The following is a 13870-nucleotide window of genomic DNA, read 5'->3' on the forward strand; positions in this document are numbered from 1 at the left end:
TTGTGACATATTTCCATTCTATGAAGGTTAGGCGCGAACGAACACCCCATAATTTTATTATACCATATTTCTTCAAACTGAAACATAATTATCAAAGTATACTTACGAAAATAGATACGAAAAGTCTTTGTTAAAGTTTCTGCTATATTTCCATGAAGTACAGGCGCGAACACAGACCCCACAATTTTATCTTAGTATCCCTATTTAAGTTGAAACATACTTATCAAAGTATTATTATGTACATCTATATCAAAAACCCTTGTAAACGTTTTTTTTTTTTTTCATTTTTTATTTCCATACTTTGGGGGCTAGGCGCGGACGCAGAACCCACAATTTTTATGAACCACCGTTCTGCCAGATCAAGCATACCCATTCCTGATCCTCGATACATCTCCTATCATTATATATAATCAGTTTTTTTTTTAATAGTCAACCATATAGGAGAACTGAAACATGATTATCAAAGTATACTTACGCAGATAGATATGAAAAGTCTTTCTTAAAGTGTGTGCCTATTTCCATTCTATGGAGGCCAGGCGCGGACGCAGATCCTACAATTTTATTATACCATCCCTATTTAAGTTAAAACATACTTATCAAAGTATTATTATGTACATCTATATCAAAAACACTTGTAAACGTTTTTTTTTATTTCCATACTTTGTGGACCAGTGGCGAACGCAGACCCCACAATTTTAATGAACCACCGTTTTTCCAGATCAAACACACCCATTGCTGTGTCTCGTTACATCTTCTATCATTATATGTAATCAGTTATTTTAAATAATCAACCATATAGGAGCCTATAAGTGACCAGACACACACACATACATTCAGCTTTATATATATATATATATATATATATATATATATATATATATAAATCCATCAACAAGCTTTTCCTCTCTATATATATATTAATAACACAGAAAATGTCAAATGTAGCGTAATTCTGAGATTGTGTTAGGTTTAACATTTCTTCAATATTTCAATTCTCAATTCACTGCAAAAGAGACACATCTCTCTCCCTCTCAGCTATTTATTTAACGTAGAACACCGGGATACAGCATTAAAAATTAGTAACAAAATATATTACAGTATATAATACATATGTAAATAATATAATAATATTATAAATAACGCCGTAAGGCGGAGTAAATACTGAAACCAGGGATTGGAAACCATCGCATTCCACATCGTACCCTAAAAAAAGTATCTTTAGACCCCCGTATTCTGGGATTCTACTGTATTTATTTCGTTGCTTAATAAGTCAAATATTTATTAATATCTTGGTCAGAATTTTATGAGTGTGAGATTCTTTTTGAACGGCGCCATTTAATTGATCCACGCATGTCTGTTCACACTCAAACAGGTTAATAAATTAACTCACACACACACACACACATACACACACACACACACACATATATATATATATATATATATATATATATATATATATATATATATATATATATATATATATATATATACTCAAAAATTTTACCCCAAGCAAAATATGATCAAATGATAATTTTCGCGAAAATATATTCTTTTATATCAACTTTGTTTCCATTCGCAGCCAAGAGAGACCAACAAAATGATGTTTCCTTACAAAGAGAAAATCTAATATATATAATAATATAAATACACAAGAAATGAATGTTACCATAGTCAATAAAAGTTACTTTTATAATAGAGAGTTCATTGGTTTTTATTTATAAGTAGTTTGTAAAAGAATTTTTTTTTAATTCACGAATCGGTTTAAAAAAATCAAAATGGCAGCGACTTTGAAATTGAGAGCCCCGTTTTCAATTTGAGAATTCTGTGTTAACAATTTAAGAGAGTTCCGTCAACGTAAGGAATATTTATAAACATATTTTCATGTTTTCCGTTATTTTGTGCTTGAGGAATATTCGATTATGGCATGTGTCGTTTATATAAAAATTCATTTAAGTAGTTATCGCCTCAAATTTCGTTTTAATTTCGGTTCGCTGAAATTAGTTCAAGTAAACAGCATTAAACATTATTTCAAGACAAAAAAAACATGAACTGAACTTTTATTGACTATGGTAACATTTATTTCTTGTATATTTATTTTTTCGTGTAGTCGTTTGTTGGTTTTTCTGCTAAACACTCTTACTAAATAATATCGACAGAGTATCGAAAACCAAAGAAATAAAAACAGTTTTGAAACATAATGAAGCTTTACTTACTTTAGTAAAATAATCCGAAACAGCAAAATGGGATATTAAAAAAGTAAACACGTAATTACTTTAGTTTTTTTAAAGCAAAGAATCGATATAAATATGAATAAGAATAAAATGGCGCTCTTTTCAAGCAGAACAGCTTCGTTCCAGTTTTACAGTATTGAGCGGTGTAGTATTGCTCCGTCGGTTGAGGGTTGTAATATTGTAATATAAAGAACGCGCAGAAAGGGTTGTAATCAACTGAATTCCTTCTACTACACTGACAAAAAATGTTTAAACAGATATATAAATAAAAATAAAAAAGGTTATGTAAATGTTTTTAAAACGACACGTAATCAGGGGAGCGGGATTTTTTTCAGTCTTTTGACACGATAACAAGTAACGTTCTTATTTTTTTTATTATTTATCTATTTTTCGAAAGAGTGCCACATGCAAGTGGAGAAGTAAAAAACAGTCATGCAAAATTTGTGTCGAATTCCGACTTTTTTTTTTTTTTTGGCTTTCATTTTAATAAGAACGTGAATTTATGAGGTAAATTTATTCGACACAATATAATTCCACTCAAAAAATAAATAAAAGCGAAGATGAATAAAGATTAAAGTTATGGTGTCATTGTGGACCCGCATTACTTAAAAAAAAACTTGTTAAAATTTGTGACATATTTACATTCTATGGAGGTCAGGCGCAAACGAACACCCAATAATTTTATTATACCATATTTCTTCAAACTGAAACATAATTATCAAAGTATACTTACGAAAATAGATACGAAAAGTCTTTGTTAAAGTTTCTGCTATATTTCCATGAAGTATACAGGCGCGAACGCAGACCCCACAATTTTATCTCAGTATCCCTATTTAAGTTGAAACATACTTATCAAAGTATTATTATGTACATCTATATCAAAAACCCTTGTAAACGTTTTTTTTTTTTTTCATTTTTTATTTCCATACTTTGGAACCCACAATTTTTATGAACCACCGTTCTGCCAGATCAAACATACCCATTCCTGATCCTCGATACTTCTCCTATCATTATATATAATCAGTTTTTTTTTTTTTAATAATCAACCATATAGGAGCCTATTCGTGACCACACACACGCACACGCACACACACACACAGACGTTCAGCTTTATATTATAGATATATAAAATAATACATTAGACTCAGTAGCTACAAGGTGAAGTTTCAAGGAGAGTGGGAAGACCGATGACAGAGAGAGAGAGAGAGAGAGAGAGAGAGAGATCAATAATAGCCCTAATCTAAGAGTGTAGAAATAATCGGGATTCTGGGGAGGCTTTTCTCATCCAAATCCAAGTGAAGACGAATGACCGCTGATAGTGAGAAATTAATGAGGGGATCATTAGAACCTGAAAACCAAGGAAAACGACCGCTTATTATCTTTAAATATAAATTGTGTGGAGACTCCTATTGAGTACAAGCAATAAAGGCACTAATCATTTTTGCTATACAAAGAAAGTATCTTACAACATACCAAAGTATATGAATTTGCGAGTAAAATTAAAGAATAATGAATAGTTGTAATTTTTGTGGCCAAATAGATCACACGTATGTCTACTGTTTTTCTCCTAGTCACAAAGAGTCCAATTGAATTATACTTTTAGTTTTCTTCATTCATGGTTCTTGTAAATCTTCCGATCACTGCAGGTACTTTGCCTTTGATCGTTACTAGAATCATAAGTCGGCACAAGACCAAAAGAAAGATATCGAACTCGATTGGAAATCGTAAAAGAATCGTTTTATTTAGCGAATTATCTTACTTTGATTTTGTCTAATGGCATAAAAGAAACGACGAACTTCATATTATAATAGAAACTGCCAGTGATCTCTGTCATCATGTCGTACTTTCGACACATACTGACTAACATCTCTCCCTCCCCCCCTCTCTCTCTCTCTCTCTCTCTCTCTTTCTCTCTCGGACTCATGTGGCATAAAATTTTCCCGTCAACATCTTATATACAGTGTCGATCTCTAAGTTGAAGTAATTTACGTAATTTTTCTTGCTTGGTGAATATAAAACTCAAATATTTTAAAGAAATGTTTGTATTGCTTTTTATCAACATCTGCATGACTGAATTCGTTTATAATATGTCCTTCTTTTTTCTTTTCAGAGTGGTTTCGTAGGAATTACAAATTTTTCAAATGACTTCTAATTTCCTCTGAAGAGATTCGAATTATCGATGGGAATTAATTACAAACAATTCGATGTGCCCTGGAATTAACGAAATTTAATAAAAAGAAAAACTTCAAAACTGAACAACGCAAAAACACATAACAAGAAAATTGTGATATCATTTTCATAAAACAAGCCGGCGACAAAGACAAATCAAATGATTGAAAAGGGATAACACGAAAATCGTCATTATATTCGAAAATAAACAAAACACAAAGAACAGATAGTAAATATATTATGATAAACAAAAACTGAAAAGAATAAACTGAAAAAGCTTATTAGAATGTTGAAGATGACTAAATGGAAAACAATGAAATATTGAGAAACGGGATGAAACAGACATTCAAAAACAACTCACTATTAATTTGAAAGAATAAAAAAGCGCGGACAAAAACTAAAAATAAATGACATTAAATAAAAAAAATAACATAAATGACTTTAAATAAAAGAATAAAAAGATACACTATTTAAAAGATTGACAGAAAGGAATCAAAATATGAAATATATTTCGCTCGCCCTTACAAAAAATTTGTAGGTGTAAATTTCTATCATTTTGGATACCATTTTGAAAAGAAAATCAGGAACGCAAAGAATAAATTCTAAAACGAAACATTAAAAGAATATGAAACAGGTAAAAAATATAAACTAAATGAAAATATAAAATGATTTAAAGATATTAAAAAGTCGTTTTAAAATAAAAAGTTTTTGCAGAATTCTGTCATAGTTTCACTTCACGTTGTAAGGCAAAGGAGTTTGAGTATAACCTGTCGTCTTGGAAGAGAAAAAGAAGCCGACAATTACAATGAAATATTAAAGAAAGAAAACTAACATAAACCCTAGAAAACAAAGTTATTCATATGTATCCAAACATAGAAACGGTGATAAATTCCTCGAAAAAACTTTTGAAGTTATTTTTATGAAACTCTAACAAAAGTGGTTTTAACAAACGATGCAATTATGAAAGGAAAACGCCCTTAATATAATGATTAATTAAAGGAAATATCGAATTAGAAGTCCAAATAGAAAATAAATATTGAAAAATTGAAACTAATAAAAGAAGAAACAGTTGTTTTTTTTTAAGAAAGAATCGTTTCGTCACCACAAAGAAGATATAGCGAACATGTTTTGAATCGACGACGCCATGTTGGTAGAAGACATTGTTTAGAGTTTGGCCCGCGAAAGGATGGTGAGACCAGTTAACTGCAGTTACTTTGAGCATGGTTTATTGCAGAGAAGACTTTGCAGGAGCAGCAGTGCTATCTGTTGTGGCCCTCTGTCTGCGAGGTACTGTTCAAGCACAGCGTGTAACTACATGGACGACACGCCCGGTGTCACACCTACAGTGTGAGTAGCTATTTGACCTTTCAACTTCTCAAACTGCCACTGATGCTTCTTTTACTAAATGGCATTTAAATGCGGTAATGTTTCTTGTTGCTCTTAAACACATTTTTACGTAATTTTATGTGATAAGCACAACTTGTCATTTTAGAATTGGAATTTTTCAGATTTGCCTTGAATTTAATGCGTAGTCATAAGTAAAATGTCAATTTTATAAACTCAATTCCTTTTCATTAAAATTCGAATATAAATTCTAAGTTTAAATATCTTCACAAGGGTACATAAAAGTGTTTTCAAACATTTTTGTTCGGAAATTAACTATTCTATTCTATCGGAAATTAACTATTCTATTCTATCGGAAATTAACTATTCTATTCTATCGGAAATTAACTATTCTATTCTATCGGAAATTAACTATTCTATTCTATCGGAAATTAACTATTCTATTCTTTCGCAAATTAACTATTCCATCTGAAATAGAAAGTAGCAATTGGCAATTTTTTAAAGGCTATTTCCAGAATTCATATATGAAAAATATAATTCCCACTCATGCTTTTTTCGAAAACAATCACGTAATAAGTTAGAATTAAAAAAAAATATACACCCGTTAGTGTTCTAATCATGAACGTTCTTCTCACAACGTTTTGACTGATGTAATCACGGCCTTCTTCAAGCGTTTATTTTGGAACTGGAGAAACTGTACTAATTTCGAACAAAACCTTTTATGTAATCCGTGGATGGCTTGCTCTCGGTCCATCTGTCATGACATAGTTGTAATCTTTAAAAAAATCGTAATTTTATTCTTTGTATCGCCTTTACTATGGATTGAACCTTCAACCTCAAGAAGACTGTTAATTATAGCAGATTATTACTTAACTCTTAAAAACATAAGATCACAACTCCTTGTGGATTTCCAAGTTCGACATAAATATAAAATTAGTATTTTTATTAGTCTTTTGGATTTCTGGGTTTTATTTTTTCTTCACTGTACACTTAAAATATTTTTCACTGTACACTTAAAATATTTTTCAATGTACACTTAAAATATTTTTCAATGTACACTTAAAATATTTTTCACTGTACACTTAAAATATTTTTCAATGTACACTTAAAATATTTTTCACTGTACACTTAAAATATTTTTCAATGTACACTTAAAATATTTTTCACTGTACACTTAAAATATTTTTCAATGTACACTTAAAATATTTTTCACTGTACACTTAAAATATTTTTCAATGTACACTTAAAATATTTTTCACTGTACACTTAAAATATTTTTCAATGTACACTTAAAATATTTTTCAATGTACACTTAAAATATTTTTCAATGTACACTTAAAATATTTTTCAATGTACACTTAAAATATTTTTCACTGTACACTTAAAATATTTTTCAATGTACACTTAAAATATTTTGCAATGTACACTTAAAATATTTTTCACTGTACACTTAAAATATGTTCTTTATCCATTTTAAATAGTGCTGTGGAGGCCGCAGTAATTTTAATTAGTGCTTTCAGTAGCGTTCTTTCAGTCTCGTGGCTTTTATTTTTTCAGTGCTTACTTAAAATAATTTATCTCATAGGGTGAGGATGAAAACTGCTGTATTTTGTGCATTCAATAGCACTATAGAAATCTCCTGAGTTTCACTTCTTCGCCGCTTATTTAAAATACTATTATCTTCTCTAACGAGGATCGCCTGGTAACTTACGTACCTTTAGTAGCGCTCTGTGTAAGGGAGGAAAATCTTGGTTTTAGTAGTGGTCAGAAGGTTTCCTTATCTTTATATTGTGTTCTCAGTATCCCATTTTAAAATATTTTTTATTCTAAAGGGAGCGATTAGAAACTCGTCTTTCGTATTGCTCTGGACGCCCCATAAACATTTAATAGTGCTGTCAGTGGTGCTCTGTGCGCCTTCTGAGTTTATTTCTTTCTTGACTGCACACTTAAAATATAGTATTTTGTAATTGAAGGTTAGAAACTTGTTTTTAGTAACGCTCTTGAGGCGTCCTAATTTTTTTAATTAGTATTTTTAGGGGTGTTCTGAAGGCCTCCTAAGTTTTATTTTTCTTACATCGCTCATGTATAAAGTACTTTCTTTAATAAAATGGATGAAACCATTGGTTTCAATACTGTTTTGAAATCCTCTTAACTTTTATTTTTGTATTTAGTAGCGATATAGAAACCTCGTGGTTTTTCTTTTTCAATTCCCACTAAAAATATTATCTCTGTAAGCAGGTTGTCCGTGTTGCGCAAAAAAAGTGGTAGTATGCAGGCAGGCTCGAACCGCGAAGGAGGAAAAACACGTGGAAAAAACGTGACGTCTTTGGCGTTGCGTCCATCGCCAAATTGGACGTGACAAAGGTTAAAATTACGGCTAGTCACTTTCAAAAATATCAGCGAAAAAAGAGATTCCTCCTTGTTGAAAAGTGGCCAGTTGAGGGTAGAGGTATTATTTTTTTTTTTGGCAAGTTTTCGATATTTGTCGTCCGAGATGTCAAGCCTGAAAATGATACCGATCTCGCTAAAATCCGTCGCCTTCTGTCGAAAGTTTTAGGAAAACATACATACATACATACATAGATTTAAACAGACCGGTGAGATTTATATTATAGATTAAGGTGTGGTAAACGTTCTAAGGGAAAGTAAGGTGTATACTTTGTAAACGTGAGTAGTAGGAGTTTGGGAGGGATAGGTGGTGAAACAGATGATAACGCGTTAAATATAAATAAATGAATAAAAATAAAAATAAACAAAACTTGTCAATAGAAAAATGTAGTTCTAACCAGAAAAGAAAAAAAAAACATAAAAACCTAATGTAGGAAGGCAGCGACGATAAAAGGATAAGTTAACTTTAATTTGCCCTCTATCGCCCCCACAACAGCGGGGTTACTATCTTTAAGAGTATATCTGAGAAAATTGACCACATCCTGTCTGCTCATCCTTCGGTTAACATTCACATTTGCGGTGACTTCAATGTGGAATGGCTGACCTACTCTGTCATGATTTTGCCATTACCTATGATCTCACTCAGATTGTTCACGAACCCATCCGTGTGCCCGATACTACCGGTCAGTATGCAAGCCTTCTAGACCTTTTTCTCACAACTTCCCCTGAGCTATGTTTATGTTTCGTTCTATCTCCTCTGGGATCTTCCGACCACTCCATTGTATCAGTTAAGATAAAAATGAAATGTAATAAGCCTTCAGACGTACCTCTCCTCCGTACTGTATGTCGATACTCTAAGACTGACTGGGATAGCTTCCATACATTTATATATGATCTACTTCGGCATTCCATGTTTAAAAAGGGGGTGTCCTCTATAGTATCAGACCTGACCTAATAGTTAATTGTAGGGAAAACCGATTCATATTATCAAAAAATTCCAACAAAAACCTAATAGTCAACCATGGTTCCCCCAAGAATGTGCTGCGACCATCGCGCACAGAAATCACTTTTTCCATAGCTACCAACGTAATAGATGCAGTGAGACTAAAACTGCTTTAAGGACTGTCAGTAGCCACTGCAAGAGAGCAATAAAAATGCAAGAGAACTATATGCTCAGTCCGTTAAATCCAAAGTAGCTGAGCAGCGGCTTTGTTCCCACCAGTTTGGGCAAATAGCAAACAGGATCCTGAACAGAAGCGTGCGTCCTATCCCAACCGTCATTAATGGACCTGGGGTCATCTTGTCAGCAGCAGACAAGGCTAAACTATTTGCCAAGAACTTTGCAGCTAATTCTACCCTATGCGACGAAGGCCATCAACTCCTCGTATTTCCTCCTATAACAGCCAACATGCTATGCAACTTACAAATATCTGTGCGTGAGGTCACCAAGCTAATCAAGAACCTTGATTCCAGTAAAGCAACTGCAGTGACGCCATTTCAATTATAGTGTTTAGAAAGCTTCAACCAAAATTTGCCCCCATCTTTACAAAACTGTTTAAGCGTTGCCTTAAGAAGTGCTTTTCAACATTCTGGAAAATCTCATCAGTATGCCTTGTATTTAAGAATTCAGGTGATAAGTCATCTCCCTCTCAGTACAGACCAATAAGTCTCCTATGTGTCATAAGTAAGCTAATGGAATCCATATTAAATAGAGAAGTAGTCAACCACCTCAACAGAAACAACCTTCTTAGTGACACGCAATATGGTTTCCGTTCTGTTATATCTACAAGAAATGCGCTAACGGTTATACCTCATCGAATTAGTGAATCTCTCAACAAAGACTTCCTTTCTAAGGCAATTGCTCTTGACATATCAAAAGCCTTCGATGAGGTATGGCATAAAGGCCTATTCACCAGATTTCCAGCTACGGTATAATTGGAAATGTTTTCTCAATTATTAAATCATTTCTCTCAGATAGATTCATAAGAGTAGTGGTCCATGGGCAAAAATCAGAGGCTCACAGTATTAATGCTGGAGTGTCGCATGGGTCCATCCTGGGCCCAACTCTCTTCTTGATTTACATCAATGATCTTCCAAAGCATATACTTAAATCATTCGTGACATCTATGCAGATGACACGACCATCTATGGCAACACATGAAAGGCCGTAAATGACAAAGTTCTCGCTGATTCTCTCTCCTCTGATCTTGAGCGCGTAGTACAATGGGGGAAGATGTGGCTGGTTACTTTTAATGCATCTAAAACCAAGCCCCTATCCGAAGTGGAACACGTACATCAATTCTGTTGCCAAGGTCGCTGGGAAAATGGTGGGATCCTTCTACCGATCCAGAAGATATCTCACTACTGATGCAATCCTCTATCTATATAACAGCCAAGTACGTCCAAGGATGGAGTGCTGCTGCCATATATGGGCAGGAGCTTCTAAAACCAGCCTATCCTTCCTTGACAGCGTACAAAATAGACTTCGTGTCTTAGTGGGGGATGCCCTTTTCTCTTCCTTTCAACCTCTCTCCCACACAAGAGACGTTGCGAGCCTGTTTTTGTTTTGTCGATATTTCCATGGCATTGCTCGTCTGAGCTCCAATCTATGGCCCCCTTCGCCAATCTATCACGATAAACACACGTCCAGCTTAAACCACTGATAATAATTTCCCTCACTCTTTATCTGTGCCTAAATCGAAACATAGATTCCATGAACAAAGCGTCTTTATTAGAAGTGCACGCCAGTGGAACTCTCTTCCGTTTGTCTGTTTCCCACCTGACTACAACTTGGGTGTCTTCAAGTCCAACATAAACACATTCCTCATTAACCGCCGCCTTTAGTAAGACACTTTATCAAATCTCCAATACTAACAATTACTACGATACTATCCCATTCTTTACTGTACACGCAATAACCCTTATCCCCGAATGGCTTCCGGACCTTGATAAGTGATGAACTCCATGTAAAAAATATACATATCAGAACTTAATGAGAGTAGAAAATTGAGATAAAAGGAGAAAGAAAAGTAAAGATGAAAGCTCGAAGGACAAAAGAGTAAGTTTAGTTGTATATGCTTTTTAATTTTTTTATTGTTATGTTGTAAATCACACTTTAATTATTTTTAAGCAAAACTAAGTAGAATGCTAAAAAATATATAATTTAAACTTCTCAAAGGCATGCAAGAATTGATTTAATTTTTACATTTTAACTTAAAAAAATAAGTAAAATATTTGGACTATTTGAATTATTTTGGATTACCGTTTTAATCTTGCTTGTCATTTTCACAACGTTTTTGTCGATGTAACATCCGAAATACTCCACGTGTGTCTTGTTGGATTTGTAAATCTTGCTGTCGAACTCGGTAATCTCTATGGGATTTCAAACGAAATACTTTATTTAATCCAGGGAAACCTACTGATGCAATTCTTTACCTATATAAGAGCCAGATAGTCACATCTGAACAGGAACTGCTAGAAAGACAGTATCCTGCCTTGACAGAATTCAGAATAGACTTCGTAGCCTAGTGGGGGAATGTCCGTTTCTCTTCCCTGCAACCTCTCTCCCACCGTCTCTGCTTTATCATTATTTTCATGGTAAGTGCTCGTCTGAGCTCCAATCTATAGTCCCCCATCGCCAAACATTCACGAGAAACACTCGTCTGTCTGAAACCACTATCAATAAGTTCCCCCACTCTTTATCTGTACTTAAATCTAAACGTAGATTCCATGAAAAAAGTTTCTTTCTTAGAACTGAACACCTGTGGAACTCTCTTCCGATTGCCTCGTCGTCTTCAAGTTCAATGTAAACAAGTTCTTGATGAGCCGTTCCCCTTAAGTAATCCAATTTACCAAATTTACACTACTAACGATTACTATGACCTTATCCTTCTGACTACTGTACACTCATTAACCTTTATCTTCGAGTGGTCTCTGGACCTTTAAAAGTGGTGACTCTCGAGTTTCGTCCCAATTTTAAACAGTTAGACACATCCGAACTCAGGATTCGAAACCCGAGCCGCTTGCATGCGAGGCGGACGCTCTGCCAACTGGGCAAACGTGCCACACACAAGAAAATCTACTAAATAATACAGATCAAGCAAGTAGGTTCATACCACTGTCGGATTTGGCCGCATTTACTTGATCTGTGTTAGTTAATATATTTCCTTGTGTGTGGTGCATTAGCTCAGTAAGCAGTGCTTGCCTCGCATGCAAGAGGCTAGGGTTTCGAATCCCAATGATGAGGCCAAATGAGGGTGAAACTCTTGGATTACTGGTTCGTTATCTGCCATAGCTTTTGTGAGTTGCGACGTTGTCTGGCTGCGAAAAAAATATAATTTGCAGTATAAATATATTTTTGTATCTATATTTATGCATATATAAACATATGCGCATATACATACACATATACCTATATGTATATACATCACTATACATGTAAACATTGATATATATGCATACATATACATACAAAAATATACACGCGCATATATACGCACATCTATATACACACCTACATCCATATATATATATATATATATATATATATATATGCACACATATCTAAACAAATTATATATATATATATATATATATATATATATATGTGTGTGTGTGTGTCTCTGTGTGTGCTCTGCTGTATCCATAAAAGAAGAGTAATTTTTGTAGGTAATTTTAATTAGGAAAGCTCAATGCGTAGCAAAGCAAGAATAAAGCAAGAACAACTAAGTTTAATGTTATTAAGGGGGATGAATGAGCAGAAGGAGAAGGAGGCACAAGAGTCAGTAAAATGTTACTGACCCGGGCGAGATGTATTCACCGACCTACTAGACCAATTTTTGTTATTCTGATTTTCATTATACATGTCATCAGCCGCCAACTAGGAAAACGTCTGTTCATGCTGAGGTCTTTTCGCCTTTTCTCTCAAATTCAGCTTCATGCATATTGAGCTGTGTTCTTAAGACAATCAAAGGCAACTTGCAGATTGTTAACGATTCATATTTTTGTACGAAACGAAATTACCGAGTGTCCTATCCACGACTACCGACTTCAATAGGAATCACATGGAATCTCCAACTCTTTTTCACGCAGTCGGCGCACAGTGTCTCATATCGATTTTCTTTCGTTCGTGTGTCTGCTCTTAGTTTTCCTCCCATGACATAGTCTCCTTTGAATCTTACCTTGCCTGTTACAATCTTACCTTGCCTGTTACAATCTTACCTTGCCTGTTACAAGGCATTCACCTTTTTTGGAGAAATTGAGCAATGGCCTCCTTGACCGTAAAATGTTGCTGGTTTACTGTTTCATATTGTGTTTTCGAGAAATTCATAATTATTTCCATCATCTTGTTATGCCACCAAGTGTACATTTAAAGCGATTACTAACATGTATCACATGGCGCAAGGCACCTCAATCATGTTTACACGAAAAACAGAGGTTTGAATCAATATATCCTCCTAATTTTCAGTTAGTCCTTTTTGGTAAGTCATATGCGAAGAAGACATGGTATTGCTAGTGATTCCATTGCAATTAAGGATTTTCACGATAATTGGTTCGATGTTACTATAATTTTCACATGCACAATATTTAGTCTGAATGGCGACAGAAACGGCTTCTTTTTTCGATGTATTTACCTTTTGGTCTCCTTTAACTCTAGTCCTGTGAAGTAGCGTATGCGGAAGTTTACTTTTTCGTAAACCTTTCTTTTCTGCTTGATTAGTATCATGCCCAATATT

At 34.0% G+C, this 13870-nt stretch overlaps 1 protein-coding gene across 3 annotated transcripts in view; it reads left to right on the forward strand.

Moving 5' to 3' along the window:
• Window positions 1-13870, forward strand: part of LOC145243685 (uncharacterized) — a 627487-nt gene that overhangs the window by 526056 nt on the left and 87561 nt on the right. For 2 of the 3 annotated variants that reach the window (XM_080106743.1, XM_080106741.1), the window contains exon 3: window positions 4345-5750. The exons of the other annotated variant lie outside the window; for it this stretch is intronic. In XM_080106743.1, coding sequence (XP_079962869.1) covers window positions 5590-5750 — 161 coding nt within the window. In that variant the 5' untranslated portion in view covers window positions 4345-5589. The remainder of the gene's footprint in view (window positions 1-4344; window positions 5751-13870) is intronic. 3 annotated transcript variants of the gene reach the window in all.

The sequence above is a fragment of the Euprymna scolopes genome, chromosome 22, assembly GCF_053919585.1.
Source record: "Euprymna scolopes isolate OS-2025 chromosome 22, ASM5391958v1, whole genome shotgun sequence".
NCBI classification, from domain to species: domain Eukaryota; kingdom Metazoa; phylum Mollusca; class Cephalopoda; order Sepiida; family Sepiolidae; genus Euprymna; species Euprymna scolopes.